We start from the raw sequence: 24,479 nt of genomic DNA on the forward strand, positions 1-24,479 counted from the left end.
ATCCACTTAGCATATGAAGAAGTAGACACCAAGAAAGGTAAATACTTAGTGAGTTAAACCGTTAGCATGTGGCAGAGGTGGGACCAGAACCCAGTCTCTTAACTTGGAGAAATGGCCATTATGAAGGTTGCAACTGAAAGCTCTAGAAACTGTTTAAGAACGTAAAGCTCACCCACCACTGAAAGTAAAGTATTTCGGTAAGGATATCTGTCTTGAAAAAAGTAAGGAGTAAAGAGATAAAAGCCCTAGAGTACCACACATTTTGTCTGCAAAAATTCTATGACCAGTGGCAAAAACAAAACAAATTGAAAGAAAAAAAAAAAAAAAAAAAAAAAAAACACCTGTACTTAAGTAAGTAATGATGAGATTAGATGAGAAGTATCAGAGTAAAGGATGCTGTGTATGGATCTAGCATAAGCCTTCATTAGTAATGGAATGTTTTCATTATATTTGCCTGTATGCCTACATTCTTCCTATCTTAGGTTCATTTTTCTTTCTTTTTTATACCTTTTTGGAGTCACAATCTCAGGTAGTGGTAAAACGTGGAAGGATAAGGAAAGAAAGAAGGAAAGTGATATTAATTGAAAATCTACTATATACCAGATGCTATAGCAAATGTGTTCACATTTCGTATTTCATTTAATCTTTGTAATAATCCTGAGATTACTGAATGTAATAATACTGTGTTTTTATGAGAGAAGAAACTGACACTTAGAAATATCAAGTGATTTAAAGTCCCACGTTCTGGAGGTTGTACAACTGAGATTTAGACTCAGGTCTGTTTGATGACAAAGCCAAACTCTTTCTAATATGCCCTAGCACAGACCTGAAATCAAAGGCATGAAAAATGGTGACCAAGAAGAAAATAAAATCTTTAAAATAAGCATATTATTATTAAAGTTTTTCAGTAAAATCAGAATGAAATCTTAAAGGCTTAAGTATGGGATTTAGTATGGTAGCATTATTGGATCTCCTTCTAAAAGATTTGAGAATTCTATTTTCAAATTATTTGCCTTCTGTAAGCCATTTTTTTAATGAAACATTTGAGGCTTACAGAAAGGTATAAAGAAAAAACAAATAAAACACCCATTTATACATTACCCGTCATACAGAACTAAAACATTCATTACAGTGGATCACATACATACTCGTATTAATCCCTTTTACCTCCCTTCTTCCCCAGAGTAATAGCTAATCTGTCTTTGACACCAAAGCACCTTTGTTTTTAATTCTGAAATTATTGAAACGTTGAAAATAGTTTAACATATTCTGTCCTACATTGGGCAATAATTAACCAAGCTAGTTCAACCTTTTAAGTATAAACTAAACTCCAAGATAATCCTTATTAATAGATGTTGAATTTATTAAATTTCTATTTTATGCAAGGCTTTCAGACTAGGGGAAAAAAATCTATATTTCAATGTGGGGAGGTAGTATGTTAGTAAATGAATTAAATGTAAACCAGTGTACACCTCCCAAACCATGTGCTGAGGCTGAAGAGATGCTGTAAAGAAAGGGAAGAGAGAGCCATACATTCATATGGGATCAGAGGAGAATAGAAAATACCTCCTGAGAAATGGGCTGCTGCTCCCTTCTTGCTTCTAGGAAATGAAAAGAGGATCTGCCATCCCGTGCAAGGTCTGCTGAGGAAGATGGGGTTAGCCCCCGCGCCAGCCGTTCCAAGGGAACACTTTCATCTATAGGCTCATTCTTAGAAGTAAATTTGGGAAAACAGAGAGGGAAAGGGTTTCTTTGGAGTTCTTTTTTTTTCTTTTCTTTTTCAGTTCTGTTGCCTTAATTGCCAACTAATATTGAAGCTGGATTTATAAATGGATTTAACTTCAGTATTAGAGATTTAGTAGGCAAAGCACTATTCTGCTAGTTCCAAGAGCATTCTAGTCCTTATTTGCCGCTAACTAGTAACATGACCTGGAAACATTCTTTCAGCTCTCTGGACTTCCTTCCTCTGCTAGAAAATGAGGCACTTCCTCCAAAAGATATATGATCTCAGTACGCATTTTCAAACTCTCAAATTACTTGTGTCGGAGTACTAATTAGAACTATTGTCAAGAGCTGGAAGTCCCGGGACTCTCATTTCAGAGATGCCTACTATATGTTTTTCAGATGTTATCTAATTTGCTCTTTAAAATTCTAGAGATATTTCACAGTCGAAGAACCTAAGTTTTTGTAAATTAGGTTAAGTAACTTGCTCAAGGACACACAGCTAGTATGTGGCAACATGCTGGGTCAAAACTGATTTCTCTGCCTTCAAAGTCTGTGTTCATTTACTACACCCAATCTCTACCTCCTCCAAATACAAAGCAGAGGAAGGAAGCAGTGTATATCAAATATCTATTATGTGCCAGAAACTGGGTATATCTCATTAAGTACTCAAAACAACTTTGTAGAGTATTATTTACTTTAGTTTTATAGACAACAAAACAGACACAAATGCTGAAATCATTTGCCCAGGAACACATAAACAGTAAGTGGGGAGCTAGCACTTGATCCCAAATCTGTCCAACTCCATAATATGCTTCAGTAATGGAAATGAGTGTATATTTTTTCTTTTATTACCTGATTTGTTTTGTGGTAAACGTATGTGTGCATCTGACCTCATATGCGTGTGAGAAGTTAACAGGGCGCGGATGTGAAATCAGACTAACAATGAAACAACTGATTATGTCCCTAATTTAATTCAAGACTAACAAAGATGAAATTACTAATCACCAATAATAAAGTCTAAATACTAGCAAACGTCTGCTTCTCTCTTTGCAGAATTATCACTTAGAATTAGCTTAATGTAGGTCATTGCCATGATTCTATAGAAAATGAGAAGTCTATAGGTATTTAGCCTCTGCCTGACATTGACTTAGGAATCAAATACTGTAGCTTGAAATCACTGCAAGTCCCAGTTAATACGGTCAATTATATTATGAGTGATATGTGCTCACTGACAAGCTGTCTGTAGTTAATAAAAAAGGGACTCCTTTTTTTCCAATATTGTTATTTTTAAATGTCAAGAATCAGATGTCTGCTGTTTAGAACTATTGTACCGCTGCCAGTGACTGTCTGTATTAGGGTTGGGAGCAGGAACATGGATTTGAAGACATTAAAACTGTTTAATTCTCAGTTGAGATGTGGTTGGCTCTTATACATTTGGAATAAAGCATTTATGGCACATCTCAGGGTAAGTGCTTAATAGTTAAATAAATAAAATAGGAAGAGGTTCAGAGATAGAATAAAAGGTAGTTTTTGTTGTTGTTTTGTTTTTGCTTTTAAAAAGCAGAAATCTTGGTTCCGTTTATGCCTCTTTATGTAAATGTTGGATGTCGAGTGACTGACATGTAAAGCCATTCAGAAGAGCAAGATTTTAGATTTCCAACTGTTAACCTAAAAGAAAAAGCCCTTCAAACCGTGTATTTTGCATTCATTCAGCCGTAGAAACAGGAAAGGGGAAACAAAACGCTCTCTCCCCGGTAGAAGTGGAGAGAGAGAGACAGAGGGAGCGAGAGAGAGAGCAAGACAGACCGAGAAGGAAAGCACTCCCAGAGATGAAATTTTAGGAAAGCAAAATGATCGACCTTTTTAAGGCTGAGTGGGTTTCTTCAGTTTGTGTGCAAGTTTCAAGAAATGGAAGGACTGACCAGGTTTGGGTATAACTCTTTTATTACTTTGTATTTGATAATAGAGTGTTGTTGATTTGGATGGTTTTTGTGGTAGGGAGAGGAAGGGGTAGTATCTGTGATTTTATTTCTCCTCTAAATAATGGCTAGTGAGACTAAAAGAGCTGACAGACTAATGTAGGTACAGATAGTAAAAAAGCAGGTGGAGACATCAGATACCTACAAATCTGTGTCTCCACCAGGGCTTTATAAAATCTTTAAATGACACATGATCTCCTTAGATCTGCTAGGTGCTGTTAGCGGATGTTATATGGCTGGTGATTGAAATATGATCGGTTGTTTTCCAGCGCCAGGATTCTGAATACTTACTGCTCCTTTGCAAAATTAACATTTGTGATGATTGCTCTTTTGGGGGTGGGGGTCTGCTTAAATAAGGCACCACACAAGATCACTGAGGAAGCGTTCATAAGCATGATTCCAGGATCTTTTAAATACAGGTAAAATTATTTTTTCAATAATCTGTTCAAGATTATTTCCATCTTTGCCCAGTGGGAGCTTTCTTTCCCTGGCTGAGTTTTTCCTCCCTCTTGTGTTAGAACAATTTTAAGTCTCCCAATTCAGTTAAAACTACTTTACATGCAATTTGTGAAAGTGCTGAACGGTTCTGCTACTGACTTTGGCTGCTGGGATGTTTCTTTGCTGCGTTTTTCTGAAATCCCATCCATCACATTCATTGATGATTTTCTTTATTTTTAATTTAAATTGCCTTAATAATCCAGCAAGTGAATGTCAAGGTTCCTGAATGGATTTCCTATTGGGTTTGCACAGTCTGCCTGTTTTTCACTGATCTTGTAGAGATGTCCTCTTCATTCATAGAAAGATGACATTGCTCCAGCCGGTGCTAACTTTGAATGTGGAATCAGTGATCAGCAGCAGAATCCTGTTAATTCTCCTCTCTCTCTCTGTCTCTGATCTCTATTATTCTCACTCTTGTCATGTCCAATTAATAGAGGGAAAAAAACAATTGACAAAACACTGTGAGAAAGCAGGGGTCCAGAAAGACTAAGTGGTAGTAAAGGGAAGATCAAAACTATACAGGAAAGCCTTCTTGGGAGTTGTTAAGGAAACTTTGGTATTCTTGGCCTCCAGTTTCATTGTTTTCTAAAGACATTTTCGGCAACACCAAAATGCTTGGTTAGCCACAGTCCGAGGTTTCTGCCTGTAACACACACTTTCTGATCTCACAGAATTCCAATCTACTAATTAAAGGCATAGCATTAGTTAGCAAAGAGTGAAAGAGAAAAGCTAGCCTTGGATCTCTCAGGGGCCAGGAGATTTCATTTCCCCTTTTTCCATTCTCCTTAGAAGACGGTTTGCTTGATTGCAAATTAAAGACAATAAATTAAGGTAATCATTCACCATTCTTTAAGAGAACCATTCACCCACAGTCTCTGGCCCACTTGAGATCATGGCATTACACAATTTTACACAGTGATTTGTGAATGGTAGAACACATTGCTCTTTTGTGTCAGGTTTTTTAGGAACTGCTAAAAAATATATGCAATATTGCCAAGCTGACTTTAATTTGTAATTAGATTATGTTTTCCACCTCTTTGGTTTTAGGTTCAAAGACAACAATCTGTCTTAGTGGGTTATTGCACAGGGAGAATTTTTTTTCCCATTATTTTGGTAAATTCATATTTATGTGTTTTTCCAAATTCTTAAGTTAAAGCCACCATAGGGAATTACATTAACTTTTTTCAATGACTGATTTATTTATATTCAACCCAGTCTTCTATATTTATAAACTAAAAAGTAATGATATAAAGAATCAATTAATTACTGTTATACAGAGATAAAGGAGAAAATATTGTGTAAAGAAAGGCATAACATTTACTGTTACTTTTGACCAAATTCTTGTTTTTACTGTTTTTATTTTTTATTTTATTTTTATTTTTTTTGTCTTGAAGAGCATGCACGTGATTAAGGAAAGACCTCTTCTGATTCCCTGATCTTTTAAATGTAGGAATATTTAGGACTCTCATTAAAAACTTTTTGTTTCATTTGCTAAAGTCTGGCAATATGCCTGCTTTTTTTCCATTTCTAAGATATATTATGAATTTGCTGAACGTGTAGGTCTTTTTGTGTATATTAGGTCACTATTCTCTATCAACTGGAGTTTCTACTCACTGTTTCACAGAATTAGGAAACTTCCCACAAAAATCAGGCTTGTGATATCACAGAACTGTCTATGAAGCAGCATTACGTGAGCCTGGGGTTACTGCATGCCAGGTGCAAGTGTGCAGGTTTATAGAAACACCTTCTATCCGCATAGGTATCCCTCCAATAGTACTTCTAAAATATGCATTTATACACATGCCATCTTTGGTCTCCGATTCATGAACTCAGATCCATTTGAAGAGTGCCATTTCACAAAGTCCATGGAGGAGGAATGACTCTGAAGTGGAGAAACAGGTTTTTCATAGATGTTAGTGGAAAATTCATTACTTTGCTTTTCCACTGATTATATTGAACTTCACCTTGGACCATTAGTGTAGACTAGTTAGGGATGTCCTGCTTCTCTGGTGTAAGAATAAAGAGGTTTTAGTCCCCTTAATAAGGAGGCATCCAACAATCATAAAAGGATATTACTTTTGCTCTCCTTAATTTTTGTAACCACAATTTAATACATGCTTGCAAGATTGTCTAACTCCTCCCTGATTTAGTTCTCTGAGACTCTAAAATCATAAGATACATAATTAAAGGACCAGGCAGACTTGGGTTTTCCCCCCTTAAAATGACAGTTTTAGATAATAGAACCTCCTGATCAGAAGGTCATCTGGTATAGCTTCCCATTCACACTAATCTTCCTGCAATGTGGACATTGTATCTTCCTATCTATTTTTCATCTAAAAATCTCCTTATAAAAGAAGGCTTTGAAATTATTTAGTCCAATTTAGTTTTTTGAAAAGAGAAAAATCCTAAGGAAATACCTCGATGAGATCAGTCATCTTGTCAGTGGAACCTGGCACTCGCAGGCTCACTGCCTGGCTACAAGTGCTGTTCTGTTCCCTTTATGTTGTACATAGTCTATTATCCATTCTCGTAACATCATTTTAAGGCAATGGTGCCAAGGCAGAAGGAAGCAAAGGGAGAAGTGACATTATCTGAAAGTTAGAGTTGAAGCAAGTTTGTGACTCGAAAGTCTCAAAAGAGGCAAAGATTAACTAAATCATGCCTGCAATTATTTATTTTAACTTCCAAAGAAAAGAAATTGGTATGCTTCTCCCTTTATGGATGAGTTTTCCCTGCATCATGGTAAACCACGTAGCAAAGGAGGACGAATGGAGCAGAATACATTAGGATATGTGATCTTTAGGGAATTTGCTCAGAGCCCTAGTTAGATTTTGAAGACAGCATGCATCCTTTCAGCATCTTCCACTCGTTTGAAGTCAGCATCCCTCATCTTACTTCTCTAGGATAAAAATTAACATAGCTGTTACCATATTTGCAAAGGCCACTTTATTTTTTATATATATATATATAATATGTATGGTGTGACAGGTAGGAATTACATATTGGAACAATGGGACCATGGGACCAAATATATTAAATGGGAGAAACTGCAGCAAATCTGAGAGGAATAGCGCACAGGATATATAAACTAAGAGCTACAAGCTAATCTCTTAGTTATTGCCCCCAACATGTGAAAGGAAGTGATTGGAAAGGATTTATCTCTAAAATTGGAAATGCTACATGAAACATTGTAAAGTGGAATCAATACGGGTACACATGGGCACAATAATATCACATGTATACCTGTAGAGAATCATATATATATATGTGGCCACTTGCTCTATCATTGAATATTTACAGGTACAGATTCCTTAATTTTATGTGCACAAGAATCACCTTGAGAGTGTCTGTAAAATGAGGATCTGTGACATCAACCCAGAAGATTCTGATTTCATAGATACGGGATGATTCTGACAGTGATCAATCCCAGAACTGCACTTTAAGTAACCCAATTCTAGAGAACTGTAAGGCTTAATTTCTCACTGTATTTACTGAAGGGGGCAGTAGAGCCTAATAGATGAAATACGGGATCCAGGTGCTCTGACTGCAAGCTTTATTGATGCTGGCTTGCTGCATGACTTTGGGCTCTCTCTACTTAGTACTTCTATTTCTACATCTGTAAAATGGGCATGATGATATGACTGTGTTTGCTTCAGGTCTTAGAAACAAATTAAACTTCAAATTTGAGAAATAAATGAAAAATACAGTGTGAAAATATTCCAAGTTGATAGATCCTCAAACATTAACAAGCTTTATCTCTTTCCCATGTTTCATGTACCATACCACTTTTTCCTTTATATTTTACTTGATCTAGTTTTTATTAAGCTGGAGTTGGGATTAACATATCTGATTTTGGCCGGGCGCGGTGGTTCAAGCCTGTAATCCCAGCACTTTGGGAGGCCGAGACGGGCGGATCACGAGGTCAGGAGATCGAGACCATCCTGGCTAAACACGGTGAAACCCCGTCTCTACTAAAAAATACAAAAAATTAGCCGGGCGCGGTAGCGGGCGCCTGTAGTCCCAGCTACTCGGGAGGCTGAGGCAGGAGAATGGCGTAAACCCGGGAGGCGGAGCTTGCAGTGAGCTGAGATCCGGCCACTGCACTCCAGCCTGGGCGACAGAGCAAGACTCCATCTCAGGAAGAAAAAAAAAAAAAAACATATCTGATTCTGTGGTAAAGAAAAGCCCTTTCCAATGAGGGATGAAAGTAGGTCTTAATCACACTATAGGTGTAAAACTTCACTGTCATGTGTGCCAACTAAACACAGAAAGCTTTCATCTGAAGGCAAAAGTATCACAGAGTCAATCTTTTTCTATTTTCTTTTTTGAAAGACAGTGTTTCCCTTTGTCATCCAGGTTGGAGTCCAGTAGTGTGATCACGGCTTACGGTAGCCCTGACCTCCTGGGCTCAAGCGACCCTCCCACCTCAGCCTCCAGAGTAGCTGGGACTACAGACTCACGTCACTATGCCAGGCTAAGTTTTTATGTAGAGACGGGGTTTCGCTATGTTGCCTAAGATGGTCTTAAACTTTTGGCCTCAAGCGATCTTCCCACCTCGGCCTCCCAAATTGCTGGGATTACAGCTGTGAGCCACTGCACCCAGCCTGGATTAATCTTTTGATAGCTCAGCCTCAGTGGATCAGGTTTCCCCATGGCTTGATACTGGCTGATGGAATATCATTCTGGCTTCTTCAAGCTTAAGTATATTCACACAAAAAAAGAAAAAAAAAAAAAAAAAAAAAACCACAGCACACACTTGCTTTTGTTTTCATACCTTAAGTCTGTCAAGCCCCTGCTGCCTTACTCCAGACAGCTCTGATAAGTCAACAGGACAAGCTTAATTAGTAATAATAGTCATGGGAGGTGTCTACAAGGGAACTCTCTCCACCATCATCACCGCTTTAATTGAGTTAGGAGAAGCAGGTTCTCCGTGGAGTATTTCCTCCGTGGCACCCTGATAGGTGCTTTTCCGCCATTGATAGATGACCAAACGCCCTTGGCCATCACTCTTCTTTGCTCATGCCCAAAGTCCCTCAGCCAGATATATCATTCTTGTAATGCTGTAGAAATTCAAAAGAGCGAGTGAACACTGAGCCAGATCTGTCTCATGACCCTCTCCACAGAACCATCAGTTCAAACTTCTTCTGTCAGCCCTGTGACTCTGGGCAGTCTGAAGTCTACCTCACTTGCTTCTCCAGTGTCACCAAAACAATGAAAACAAAACCATTCAGAATTCACAGGAAGTGTTTAATACATTTAATGAAATTATATCTCTTAATTATGAAAACTTGACCCAATAGGTCTGCCATTTTTGGTTATAAAAGTGGAAAATAGTGATGATAGATATCATCCTGTGGGCACTGGAAGACCCTGTTGGGCCACCCCGGGACGTGCAGTTTACACTCTGAATGCCACCTGCCAGTCTAAGCTCCTCTGTGGACGTCCATCTGACTGGCATCCCCTTAGGCAGAAAATAAGTAGGGAGGGAGGCCTTTCTGCAGGACTTCTCCTTTTAAAGTCCCTTAAAGGAACCCAACTACCTGTATTCCTTGGAAATTTTATGTCTTTGTCTTCTCTCCTTAACTAGTAAAAGTTTCGAAGGCTTATCTGTAACTCAAGGGGTGTCGATGAAACTGTCATTTGTTTGCAAATGAAACCTGAGCTTTCTGAAAATGACTCCCCTGCAAAGTCATTCCCCCATAACACTCCTCCAGCCTTCTAGTTGATTTTAGATAATTTCCTGTTCTCCCACCTCTTGGAAGTATTCCATGGCACGCTGAGCAGACACTTTTAGTCAAAAATGCCTATAAATAGCTGATTTTCCCTGCTTACTGCCTTCTCTCTAAGGCTTTCACAAAGGAGGTGAAACGAATCCACCAGAAACAAGAGCTTTCTGTGAGGGGTGTGTGGTGAGGCTTATGAAAAATCAAATCCATAGGCTGAAAATTATCGTGTAGGTGGCTTTGCCATATTTGACTTACGCAATCACTGCATGGAAAAAGCAACATTTTATTTCATGCCAGATGATCTCATGAACTGAACAAGCCATCAAGTGAGACTCATTTGAACTTTCATGCTTCTTTAAAAACATGTACTTTGTTTATGAGGCCAGCATCATCCTGATACCAAAGCCTGGCAGAGACACAACAGGAAAAGAGAATTTTAGACCAATATCCCTGATGAACATTGATGCAAAAATCGTCAATAAAATACTGGCAAACCGAATCCAGCAGCACATCAAAAAGCTTGTCTACCACGATCAAGTGGGCTTCATCCCTGGGTTGCAAGGCTGGTTCAACATATGCAAATCAATAAACGTAATCCAGCATATACACAGAACCAAAGACAAAAACCACATGATTATCTCAATAGATGCAGAAAAGGCCTTTGACAAAACTCAACAGCCCTTCATGCTAAAAACCCTCAATAAATTAGGTATTGATGGGACGTATCTCAAAATAATAAGAGCTATTTATGACAGACCCACAGCCAATATCATACTGAATGGGCAAAAACTGGAAGCATTCCCCTTGAAAACTGGCACAAGACAGGGATGCCCTCTCTTACCACTCCTATTCAACATAGTGTTGGAAATTCTGGCCAGGGCAATCAGGCAGGAGAAAGAAATAAAGGGTATTCAATTAGGAAAAGAGGAAGTCAAATTGTCCCTGTTTGCAGATGACATGATTCTATATTTAGGAAACCCCATCATCTCAGCCCAGAATCTCCCTAAGCTAATAAGCAACTTCAGCAAAGTCTCAGGATACAAAATCAATATGCAAAAATCGCAAGCATTCTTATACAACAATAATAGACTAACAGAGAGCCAAATCATGAGTGAACTGCCATTCACAATTGCTTCAAAGAGAATAAAATACCTAGGAATCCAACTTACAAGGGATGTGAAGGACCTCTTCAGGGAGAACTAGAAACCACTGCTCAACGAAATAAAAGAGGACACAAACAAATGGAAGAACATTCCATGCTCATGGATAGGAAGAATCAATATCATGAAAATGGCCATACTGCCCAAGGTAATTTATAGATTCAATGCCATCCCCATCAAGCTACCAATGACTTTCTTCCCAGAATTGGAAAAAACTACTTTAAAGTTCATATGGAATCAAAAAAGAGCCTGCATTGCCAAGACAATCCTAAGTCAAAAGAACAAAGCTGGAGGAGGCATCACGCTACCTGACTTCAAACTATACTACAAGGCTACGGTAACCAAAACAGAATGGTACTGGTACCAAAACAGAGATATAGACCAATGGAACAGAACAGAGCCCTCAGAAATAACACCACACATCTACAACCATCTGGTCTTTGACAAACCTGACAAAAACAAGAAATGGGGAAAGGATTCCCTATTTAATAAATGGTACTGAGAAAACTGGCTAGCCATATGTAGAAAGTTGAAACTGGATCCCTTCCTTACACCTTATACGAAAATTAATTCAAGATGGATTAAAGACTTAAATGTTAGACCTGAAACCATAAAAACCCTAGAAGAAAACTTAGGCAATACCATTCAGGACGTAGGCATGGGCAAGGACTTCATGTCTAAAACACCAAAAGCAATGACAACAAAAGCCAAAATTGACAAATGGGATCTCATTAAACTAAAGAGCTTCTGCACAGCAAAAGAAACTACCATCAGAGTGAACAGGCAACCTACAGAATGGGAGAAAAATTTTGCAATCTACTCATCTGACAAAGGGCTAATATCCAGAATCTACAAAGAACTCAAACACATTTACAAGTAAAAAACAAACAACCCCATCGAAAAGTGGGTGAAGGATATGAACAGACACTTCTCAAAAGAAGATACTTATGCAGCCAATAGACACACGAAAAAATGCTCATCATCACTGGCCATCAGAGAAATGCAAATCAAAACCACAATGAGACATCATCTCACACCAGTTAGAATGGTGATCATTAAAAAGTCAGGAAACAACAGGTGCTGGAGAGGATGAGGAGAAATAGGAACACTTTTACACTGTTGGTGGGACTGTAAACTAGTTCAACCATTGTGGAAGACAGAGTGGCAATTCCTTAAGGAACTAGAACTAGAAATACTATTTGACCCAGCCATCCCATTACTGGGTGTGTACCCAAAGGATTATCAATCATGCTGCTATAAAGACACATGCACACGTATGTATATTGCAGCACTATTCACAATAGCAAAGACTTGGAACCAACCCAAATGTCCATCAATGATAGCCTGGATTAAGAAAATGTGGCACATATACAACATGGAATACTATGCAGCCATAAAAAAGGATGAGTTCTTGTCCTTTGTAGGGATATGGATGAAGCTGGAAACCATTATTCTCAGCAAACTATCGCAAGGACAAAAAACCAAACACTGCATGTTCTCACTCATAGGTGGGAATTGAACAGTGGGAACACTTGGACACAGGAAGGGAACGTCACACACTGGGGCCTGTCGTGGGGTGGGGGGAGGGAGGAGGGATAACATTAGGAGATATGCCTAATGTAAATGACGAGTTAATGGGTGCAACACACCAACACGGCACATGTATACATACGTAACAAACCTGCATGTTGTGCACATGTACCCTAGTACTTAAAGTATATTAAAAAAAATGTACTTTGACTTTCACACTGCTATAAAAAAAAAAAATCAAACCCAATTTTTATTTATTAGATTCTATTTGTAAATCTAGATAACCAATTCCTGTAGCCTTTCCATCATGGGAAATTTGAAACTGTTTTCCCTATCCCTATTTCTCCTCCCAACAGCCCTTCTCTCTTGCCTCTGAGGCCCCACCCATCGTCCACATCACAGAGCCCCCAGAGTGGGGCATGACACCTCTGGAAGACTGTGCCCATGGTGGGCAGGACGGTAATTTCTGCCTTCACTGATCTTACTGACACGAGCCTTAGAAACCCATACCAGTGGTTAATTTCATCCCCTCCTCCCTTCCCCACTCCGTGAACCCTCTTTAGCAAGAGAGCTGAGCTCAGCAATACTCTCTCCTCCGCAGGACTCCCTTCTCTCACTTCTTTCCCCTTTCCTTTTATGTAGCTATTTTATTACTTAATTGAGAAGGGATTCCTAGTCCAAGATTGTCAGTTTACAGATGAGAAAATTGAGATCTGGAGAGGCTAAGTGGCATTTCCATGGCCCTTGGTTGTGGAGAGAGGTGGAGAGAAGCAGTGGCGTTCAAAAGTCTTCCTGAGTTCCTCTTATTTTCAAGTTCCTCAATCTCTAGCAAGAGGCAGGCATTTATCTTGATGTTCGTCGCAGTGTTAATAACACTGATTCTAGCCAGGTGTGGTGGCTCACACCTGTAATCCCAGCACTTTGGGAGGCCGAGGCAGGCAGAGCACGAGGTCAGGAGTTCAAGACCAGCATGGCCAACATAGTGAAACCCCGTCTCTACTAAAAATACAAAAAAAATTAGCCAGGCTTGGTGGCATGAGCCTGTAGTTTCCAGCTACTTGGGAAGCTGAGGCAGGAGAATCGCTTAAACCCAGAAGGCAGAGGTTACAGTGAGCCAAGATCCAGCCTGGGTGACACAGCAAGACTTTGTCTAAAAAAAAAAATAGAAATAAAATAAAAAATAACACTGCACATTTGATGGATACTCAAGACATTTCCTTCCAGTCCCAGCCCCTGCTCTTTCCACTCTGGTGGCTGGATCTAATTTGCTGTGGCCTACGCCCTGTCTATTGCTAAAGTTTCTAGAAAGAGCATCTCATTATGCCTTTCTTTATTAATTTTCCAAGAACGCACACCATCAATAGAAGCAGGTATCTGGAAGAACTCAAAATATCATTTAGCCCAGTGTATTTTGTACTTTTTAACCATCAAAGTCTGTATTCAAATAAAGCAAAACATGTAAAACAATTTAAAACAGCACTAGTCATATTGACGCAAGAACAAGAGGTTTCAAATATAAATTCTCTCCCCAAGCCACCCCACCCCACTCTGTACCGGGGCTTTCTACGATTTGAAAACTACTGCCCATTCCTTCCCCATTAAGCAATCTAAGCTAAGAAAGATTTTAATGATCCAGGAGGGAAATTTCTGTATCTGTTCTTAATAAGCCCACTCTTAATAAATCAGATCAATCAGAAAGCCCTGATAAGTTCCCAAAAAGATATTGGGATCTCTAGTCTGAGCTTGGAAAGTTCAACATCCCCAGTGTGGTAATTGAATTAGCAGCAGCAGCTGTCCAGGCTGCAGTCCTGGTGCCCTGCCCTTCATTAAAAAGACAGCAATTGATCCTGGGACTCCCAGAGTTCCTGATTGACTCAGACTACAAAATCACTTTTGGGCTTTAAGCTCTGATAGACAAATTCTTACATCACCGTCATACCTTTTCTCCAGCTATGACCCAAAAAAAAAAAAAAGGAATTGACTTTTTTAGGAACACACAGGCCCCTCAACTCCTGGGCTAGTGCTCTTTCCACAGCACCATATTGAACATCTTTTTATCTCCATCCTATACTGGTTCCACTTTTATGTGACAATGACTAAGAATAAGATGAAGATGGGGTAAGGGGAAGAAGGAGAGAGAGAAGAATTATAACTTACTGAGAAGGTTCTATGGACTTGTGCTTACTATACATTGCTCTCACATTGTCTTTATTTCTGGAAGTTTCTGGGGTAGCTATTCTGACCCCTGTTTTATATGAAAAGGAGGGTATTAAATTTGCTCAAGATTATTCTGCTAGTAAGTGACAAAACAGATTTAAACCCTGGCCTGTCTGATTCCATAATCTGTTCACTTTCCACCATAACATGCTGCCTCTGCTTTGGAAATATTTCCTTTGGTCTTCTCCTGAAGGATTTTTAAATGGGAATTTCTTTTAATCACAATTAAAAATGAATAATTGTGGTTTAAAAAACAGGTTCTACTTCTATGATTAGGTGTAAAACTAAATCTAATTTGGAAAGTAGTCGTGTTTGAAAACAAGTAATACATGAGGTTGATTTGCAAAGTGAGCTATATCAAAAGGGTTGTAATAGGACATTATTTCATGTGAGTGGAAATGTATATCTCAACCTATGAAAGAACCTTCACTCAAGGCTCCTTGTGTTTATTTGCTTGTTTGTTTCAACAAGAAACAATATACTGACCCCATGAGACTGCCAGCCTAATTGTAGTTATAACATTGTTAATAATACTATAAGGTTCTTATGGATAAATATGCACTGTCTGCCCGTTTAATATTCTTTGCTTAATTTAATTTTTGAATGTCTGCTTCTGAAATGATTAGGAAGTAAAGTGGGAATCTTCAAACCCAATTAAATTAAACCCAAACCCAAAACCCAGACTGACAGAGATAAGTCAGTGTGATTTTTTATTTTGTCTGTCCTTACTTTTTGGGAGACCAGATGGTTATCTCTCAGCATATTGTGAACCAGAATTCTGCTTGGTGCATGAGCTTCATGTATCGCACAGTGTTAGCTAAATGTTTGGGAGATTTAACCATTTTACTATTTGTCAAATTACTAGTCCAGGTTTGAAGGAAAAGATATGTTTCCCTAAAGATCTACCCTTAGGATGTTGCCTAATTACCTATAAAAGTAAAATTGAATTAGTAAGTCATATACTATCCAAGGTGGAACAGTTACATGAGCCACCTTAGAGGTGGCTGCAGGTATCCAGTGCATAAACGGTGCTGTTAGAGAATATCAGTAGAGTTTATATTAAATCCTTGTAACAGACAACAATGCACAATAGTAAGACTTTGGAAATCTATCAGAATAAAGGTGCCATACTCAGTCATGAACTTAGAAGTCAATGTCGTCTTCACAATCCTCCTTCTTAACTGGTTTAGGGTATTTCCTCATGTACATGTATCACATTGCAGGTAGTTCAGTGTTCTATAGCAAACTCTTAATGCCCTCCCCTCTTTGTTTAAGCCCAGATGAAGTTGATTTAAAATAAGGGTTAGTTTTAATATGGGCATATTTAAAAGCCTCCATTTCCTTTTGGTTCAGTATTTTATAACATATCGCCATGCATAAGAATGAAATATTAATTATTCACTCAATAGGGACTTCTAAGGAACTGAGAAGTGAAATAATTCCCTAAACTTAAACCATGCCAATTTGATCTCATTTATGTTTTTGAAGATGTTATTAGATTAATAGGTGAATAGAACTGAGCGTTGCATTTCTTCGCGTCAACCCACCGTGAATCTACCCGTTGTAACACGTATTCCCCTCACGTTATTTGTCTGCAAGCATATAATGAAAAATTCTGTTAAATGATTTTATAATACTGTCATTCTCCATGAGTTTTTTATTCAACCAAGATTTCTTCAGCACTTGTTTGACCCAGACTGAACTCTGGGGGCAGTGGCTAGATAAAAGCAGGAAAGGAAAAGTCCAGATAGGTAGCTGACCACTCAGCTCGTAGAAATAAGCAAATGGAGAACAGAATTTATTCCTAGTTGACAAGATAATATGGGATTTTATTTTCGAAAGTACTCAAGTTTCCCAAAGATGGAGGATATGGTCTAGCCTGGAGACCAAGCTCAAGCAATTTCATCTCTGGGCAGCATTTCTCAGGGGAACCAATGGTATCAGGATAGGAAAAGAGCAGGGAGCTGCTTCCCAGAGGGGCCTAGAAGGTTGCAGGCTCCTGAGCCCAGCCACCAGGCAGCTGGCTGCAGAGGTGGTGGGGCTGACCAGGCCCTGGGGAAGAAATCTAGCAAGCAGCACTGCACTGTTGTGAAGGAAAATACTCTCAGATTCACATTGCATCCGTGCACTCAGCATCAGTACCAGTCGGCAGGATGGAATGGCATGGATGCTGTGGATAGCAGTAGCAACACTGTGCACCCGGAGAATTTAGATGCCTCTGGGGCAGCCGTCAGACACCTAAATGCTTCCAGGTGTGAGAAGAGCAGAGCTAGCTAGTTGGGAGATAACCCCAGGGAATAATGAATGGGTTTATTACCAGAACTTAACTTTATCTCCAGATTATAACACCTGAGGATGTAGCTTTTAGATTAGGACAATTTTTCTAACAGAGGCATCAGATCCCAAGTAAAAGGAAGAATTTCTTGTTATTAAAAATATGTAATGAGAAACTGGATGAACATATAAGGCATAAAGCAAAGGACATTTCCCTATTTGGTGAAATGAGGGCAAATGAGCCCTAGGGTTCCTTTTAAATCAGGTAGTCTAGTTCTCTGCTGTCCCACGTGGTAGCCACTAGCCACATGTGGATCTGTAAATTTCAAGGAATTAAAGTTTAAAAAAATAACAATCCAATTTCTCAGTCACCGTAGCTACATTTCTAGTGGTCAGTAACCACGTTTCCTGTTGTTTATTAATCCTTCAATCGACATTTCTGTCATCACAGAAAGTTGTATTGGATGGCATCGCTCTAGTTGTTTTCTGTCTCTTTTACTCTCTTGACTTCTAGTAGATTGGGGCTTTGCCATAAAAAGGTAATACCCTGTGGTGATGTCCCAGTGATTAGAGGTATCCAAATTGCCTGGTAGATTTCTGTGTGCCCAAAGCAGGGCAGGGAGGCCCAGTGAGGGCGAGGGCTGCCCTGTTTGAATGCCTGTCCTCCATGCCCTCACATTGTGGCATTAAATAAATCATTCCACCATTCAAAACTCCTTTTTCTTCATTTGCAAAAATGCTTCGTAGAGTTGTTTTGAGGAGTCAGTTATGTAACATCCCTAGTTTTCAATAAGTACAACTCACTTCCCGTTAGAAACATGGGACTAACATAGGCCTAGAGTTTTGGCGGGATTCTTACCCACCTTTTATTAGTCACTCATGATGTGCTGGCCATTGTGCTGGGCACGCCATGTGCATTGTCTCCCTGGGTCTTCCCACCCATCTGGCGCCGTCCTCTCCACATGCCTGCTCGGTTCCTCCTCTGCGTTTTGTACCTGCCTCACCATTAGCCAAGTAGGCAGCACCTTACATAATATTTCCACTCTCACGCTGAGTTTGGGGCGGTAGTTGCTGAAGCTGTCTTTCGGACAGTAATCCTCATCTGTAAGAAACATGTCGGCAAAACTTTTCTTCTCCTCGCATTTACTTGTAAATTACAATGTTTTGGCACCTCTAGGAGCAATATTTGGGTGCAAATGGATTTGGAAGTTGGCGATACATCATCATATCTGCTACAGCCAGTCCTTTGGTGCCGTTCAGACAGGGCCCCTCATCCTTCGACAGGTTCAGTTTACGTGTTACCCGAAAGACTCCTGTCTACCCCACATTGCTTATGCCTTTCACCAAAGGGAAAGAACTTTCCAGAAAGGCCCTTGGAGTGTTCATTATGGAATATCCAGGGTAGTGGTTTAATTGAACCCTGTTACCTGAGACAAGTGAGTCTGAAACCTTTCCAATGCACGTTGAAAAAATGAACATGATTGATTTACAGGTGTCAATGTCTGGCTTCATTTGTTCGCTCACCAGACTTCCAAAGCTGCGTTTTCCATATTGCTGTCTGAAACCAGGCACTCTTTCGCCATCTTTGAGGCCTGGAAGGAGAGAGATCACTTCAGCCCAAAAAATCAGAACAATGCCATTGGTGGCAGGCCCATTGGAAAAGCTTATTGAGGCCGGATTCCCTAATGTGGACTGTCAGAGGAAGATAATGTTTAGGATTGCAACATCAGCAGGATTGTCACCGGTCAGGCTGGGGCAACACAGAAGCAGAACTGATGAGATTGCACGTTTGACTGACTTCTGAAATAATCCTATCTCAAAAAGACCTTTGGGTAGAGTAGAGGGCAGGGTGGCGGGGGAGGTGTTGGGCAGAAAGTCAAATGCAGAAGGGCAGGGCATCTCATCCACCTAATTTGGGTGTTCTCTATCTGAGGCTATGACCTGTGGGACATGCAAGATTGGACTCTACACAATCAGCGAACTCCTGAAATTATATAAAAGTCAAGGGAGTGGGTGAGATGTTCATCTTGCTTAGAAGAAAAATTCTTAGCCTTTATCATGTCCCCAAAAGAAATAAGGAGACACCAACAAGTTTAAATTATGACATTTAAAAAATTATATGCTTTTTCCTTAAAAGCATAAAATTGATGGCTTTTCTTCTTCCTTATGATAACAGTTTATTAGGAACGCCTCTAGAATAATTTGAGGAATATAAAGTTTTTAAAGAATTATTATTGTGGATGAATATTAGCTGAAGTGAACAGATCCTCTGTTGGAATTTGGAGTTCCTATAACAATGTAAAGCCTGTCGTAGGATTTTTTGTAAAGGAGCTTTTCCTGTATAATCGATTCAAGTAATAAAAAATGAGGATCTTCTCTATGTAAGGGTTGAAGTTGATAGGAAATGGGAATTCAAAGACTTCTAAAACAGTTTTTACTCTCAAAAAGTTTATAGTCCAGTGGAACATTAAATAAATAAATACATGGGCAAAGGAAGAAGCCTAAAGATATCTGAACAAAGAACAGGGAAGTTCACAGAAAGAATTTAAACCTGGATTGTAGGTAAGGAAGGATGGAGGATAAGGAATTTTCCTCATTTGAAATACCATATCTCTGAAGCCTTGAAAGTATTCCTATGGAAGTATATCGGGAGAGATTTCTCTTAGCATCTTCTCATTGTTTGTTAATCTCTCAACAATTCAGCCCTATATCCCCCATGTTTAACAAGTACCTGAAAAACACTTAATTTCATCTGCAAAGTCCCTTTTTCCATGAAACATCAAATTCAAGGGCATGACACCAGGAGGTGGAGTTCATGGGAGCCAAAATTCTGTCTACACAATAATTCAACAGTCAACATAGATGGTAAATTAGTGAAGCATTCACTGTCATTGACAGCCATGCAGTTCAAGGGCCATGAAGTTCATTCTGGGAAGAGTAAATACAGCTTTGCTACCAGAAAACTGTCTTCAAATTCTGTGTTTTAGCAATTATACAACATTGAGTGAGATATTTCATGTCTATCTGCCATGGTCTCCTCCTCTGTAATGTGGAGATAGTAAAAATACCTATCATACAGGGTTGTCAAAAGAATTAAATGCGTTAATACATATGGAAGGCACAGACCAATGCTTGGAAAGGGGACATTATATAATGCCTCAATAAATCCTATTATTATTATGCCTGAAAAAACACAGTGGTAGCAGGGTGAGCTGAAGCAAGAGAACAGATTTAAGAGACATTGCAAAAGTTACTGTTAGAGATCACTGTTTCACTTATCAGGGTTTTGAGCACATGAAACCCTTCAGCATCTGTGTTAACTTCCTATGGCTGCAATAAAAAAATGCCCCCAGTTTAGTGCCTTAACACAATGCAAATTTATTATCATACAGTTCTGCAGGTCAGAAGTCCACAGTGGGTCTCAATGAGCTACGATCAAAACAGCAGTAGGGCTATGTTCCTCCTGGAGGGTCTAGGGAGGACCCCCTTTTCTTGCCTTTGCAAGCTTCTAGAAGCCACCTACATTCCTTGACTCCTGGCCCCTTCCTTCATCTCCAAAGCCAGCAGCTGCATCACCCTGATCTGTGTCTGTGGCCACGTCTCTCTCTCTGACTTTCCTTCTGCTTCTTTGTGATTATATTGTACCCACTTGATAATGCAGGACAATCTCCCCATCTCAAGACCAGTAAATTACTCACATCTGTGAAGACCCTTTTGCTATATAAGGTAACACGCACAGGTTCCATGGATTAAGATATGGGGTGTCTTTGGGGAGCCCTTAATCTGCCTACTACAGAATCTACTATCTAAAACATGAAATATTTTTAAACTTAATACCATTTTTTTAAACTTGGTGTGAAAGATGTGTGAAATTATATATCTAGTGCATATCCACTAAATGAGATCATTGTATATATGCATTGGTCCCTGGATATTTCATGTGTATGGTGACGAAATGAAAAGACCATCCATTTCTGTGTTTTTTAGATAAAAGAATACTCTTCTAAAATAGTTTGGCAGCGTATCCATTCAAATCACTATTTCCAGTCAGAGCACTTGTAGACGGTGTACTCACTTACGTACTCTGCTGTATACAGTCATTTGCTCTTAAATACTGTTAATTTTTGTGTTGCAATTAATTTTTTAGTCCATGTTAAAAATTATCACCTGCTCTAACATCTTGCTTAAAATATACCTATAACCTCATGTATGGAAAAAATCTCTGAAGCATGAAAGTTTTATTGTTCACTCTTCTTGAAATATAAGCATTTAAAAGCTTCATCCACCACTTTTCTTCTTACATTTAAAGTATTAACTCTTAGTGTCATCTAAAAGGAGTGCTCCTTTCTTGTGAGATGGTATGCCCTCTAATGTTTATCAGGTGAAAGCTCATTCAGTAAGCTTTTTAGAGCAGAAGAATCTCATGCCAGACAATTTTTTAGTTTATTAGCTCTATATTCCCCTTTGCCTATGAGTAACATATTTGCTACTTCTTATTTGAAATTTTTATTAGTCTCTTAACTTTGTAGTAAAACACCAATTCTTCATGTCATTTGAAATCCCCTTCCAGTATCTATACATGTAAATGCATACATCTTGCACATTTGCAATCAAGTATTATATATATGTTTGCCTTTTGTTGTATATAATATAATTTTTAATTCAAACACTAGTGAGTGCTAAGTATATTTCAGGTTAAGGGCTCTGTCAAAGGCTGGGAATACAAAGTTGAAAGAACATGACTCTTGCCCTCAAAGAGCTCTCACCAACCTGGGAGGAGAGGGGAACCGATGGTTAAAGTTTTTCAAATAGGGAAAAAAACATGTTTTAAGTATAGAATCACCTGGACTTAGTGATGGAACTACTGAGGTGTCTGGAAAGAGAAAAGTAAAAATGATGAAAAATGTATAGTTTGAAAAATTGGGTGCCTCTCAATACTTCCAACTGAGATAAATAATACTGGAGAAAGAAGACATTTAGATGGAGAAGTTGGTTTTGTTCTCAACCTGCTGAATCTTATGTGCCTGAAGCATATTCAGTTGAAGATGTCCCGTAGGCAAATGTTCATTTATTCAGATACTATTTGGGAAGTTATTATAGTAAACCAGATAAGAAATGATTGTGTTTGAAATAGGATCAAAGCAATAAAGATGGAGAGAAATAAACATACCTCTCTACTGTATCTTGAAGGTATCAAGTTGGTTAAGAATTAGGTGGGATGGATGAGGAAGAGGGAGGAATGAAAGCAACTGGATTTATGATTGTGGAGTTCTGGAAGACATCAGAACTGGAGAAAGGCACTGGGGAGTCATCACATAGGAGGCTGAGAAGAGTTTGAGCGTGAATGAGGTCACACTGGGGCATGTGTAAAGTCAGAAGATGAGACATCACAAGCCAACTTTCTGGGCTACATAACAGGAATCATATGAAAAGCTGTAAGAAATGTCATAAAAACAGGCCAGAAAAGTGTGGGAGCAAAGAGAGAGGAAGAGAATTTCAAGAAACGGAAAGTTTAACAAAGTCAACTACCAAGGAGTGGTCCAGTCAGACAAGGAATGGAAAGCCTGACCGTGAACTTGGCAATTGGGTGGTAACTATTGCACATGCCAAGAGTTTCCTTAAACTGAAAGGGTAAAAGTCATTTTGTATCATTTTGATAAATGTTTATTATTTTCAATAGTAGTCTATCATTTAATGAAAATATGTATCGCTATTAAAGTATGCAAATACACCATGGCTAGTATATTCATTTCTAAATTATTTGTCATTTGAATTTTTAAACAGTTTTTTACCATTATGAATAATACCATAAATGTCATTTTCAATAAAAGGCTAAAACTCTTTTCCTGGTTAGAATTCCCAAATATTATGCACATCCTTCAATTTGAAGAAAGCAATGCAAGTAATTCTTAGCATCTTAAAATAATTTAAATATTCTAACTTAATCTACAGAGGTTTTCGGCTCTTTTTGTTATTTTCAGATGGAGACATCACAAATGTCTGGGTCAATATCTAGCCTAGCATGCACACTTATAAGAGCAAGCACTTTCTTCATACTATATACTGAAGTCCTCCATGGATGTAGCATTATACTAAATAATCAGCTGTATTTCTTTATATTATAAGTAATTTAATACCATTAGTAATAAGTTTCTTCTGTTTCAAGTGACTAAGGTAATTTCCCACCTATTAGCTATTTCTGTTGACCTCACTTCACCAGAGTTCCTCAATCTAAGTTTAATTTTAGCAATCACAATTCTCTCATCTAATTAACAAAAAAATTGGGCCATTGCCTCAGTGTCCTGCATTCAACCTTATTTTGACTGGCCATTTTCTAATAATGTCTCACACTCTTTTTTACCCCAGTGCTTATAATTGTAGTTTCTGTTCCATTGAGTTCATTCTCTTTCCCAGCTCTCTTTGCTCTCGTTAATGTTTCTTTCACATTTCTTTTTCTTTTCTTTGTGTTTACTTAGTAACCTATTCAAATCCTTTACTGTTACAAACTTTTCAATAATCATCTAGTTGTTTATTCAGGAAAAATTCCTGGAAGTAGATGAGCCAGGCCAACAGTCATGCAAAACACTAAATATTACACATAGATTGACTCCTCGCACGTATTACCAGTGACCTCTAGAAAAGTGGCCTGGATTCCCACCCCAAGGGTACTTTCCATTCTTGATGCACTTTGTAGACGATTCTTCTCTATTGTGAATCCAAATCCACTTCTCTTTGAATTCGTCTTGGAGCCATAAAATAAGAATAAATTTTTTGGCCGGGCATGGTGGCTCACGCCTGTAATGCCAGCACTTTGAGAGGCCTAGGCGGGCGCATCATGAGGTCAGGAGTTCCAGACCAGCTTGGCCAACACAGTGAAACCCCGTCTCTGCTAAAAATACAAAAATTAGCCTGGTGTGGTGGCACGTGTCTGTAGTCTCAGCTACTCAGGAGGCCGAGGTGGGAGAATTGCTTGAACCGGGGAGATGGAGGTTGCAGTGAGCTGAGACCGAGACCACGCCATTGCACTCCAGCCTGGATGACAGAGTGAGACTCCATCTCAAATAAATAAATAAATTATTAAAAATCTACCTCCCTTTTATTGATTGTAGAACAGCAGGACATATATCTAATTACTCCTCCACATGGCATTCCTTCACATGTTTAATGCAAATAGTAATTTGCCACTTAAGTCTTCATTTTTCTGCCATCAGTAGAACTAGTTCCTTCAGCTTTTTTTTTTTTAACTTTTATTTTAGGTTAAGGGGTACCTATGCAGGTTTATTACATAGGCAAATTGCCTGCCACAGGGGTTTGATGTCCAGATTATTTTGTCACTCAGGTAATAAGCATAATACTCAATAGGCAGCTTT

General features: G+C 38.8%; 1 protein-coding gene across 6 annotated transcripts in view; it reads left to right on the top strand.

Moving 5' to 3' along the window:
• DLGAP1 (DLG associated protein 1) overlaps positions 1-24,479 on the top strand; it is a 960,906-nt gene that overhangs the window by 591,482 nt on the left and 344,945 nt on the right. For 2 of the 6 annotated variants that reach the window (XM_025365245.1, XM_025365250.1), the window contains exon 1: positions 3,043-3,190. The exons of 2 other annotated variants lie outside the window; for them this stretch is intronic. In XM_025365245.1, coding sequence (XP_025221030.1) covers positions 3,098-3,190 — 93 coding nt within the window. In that variant the 5' untranslated portion in view covers positions 3,043-3,097. Of the gene's footprint in view, positions 1-3,042; positions 3,191-3,498; positions 3,651-24,479 lie in introns of those variants that run through there. 2 more of the 6 variants (XM_025365246.1, XM_025365248.1) reach the window with 1 other exon arrangement.

This window comes from Theropithecus gelada, chromosome 18 (assembly GCF_003255815.1).
Source record: "Theropithecus gelada isolate Dixy chromosome 18, Tgel_1.0, whole genome shotgun sequence".
Lineage (NCBI taxonomy): Eukaryota > Metazoa > Chordata > Mammalia > Primates > Cercopithecidae > Theropithecus > Theropithecus gelada.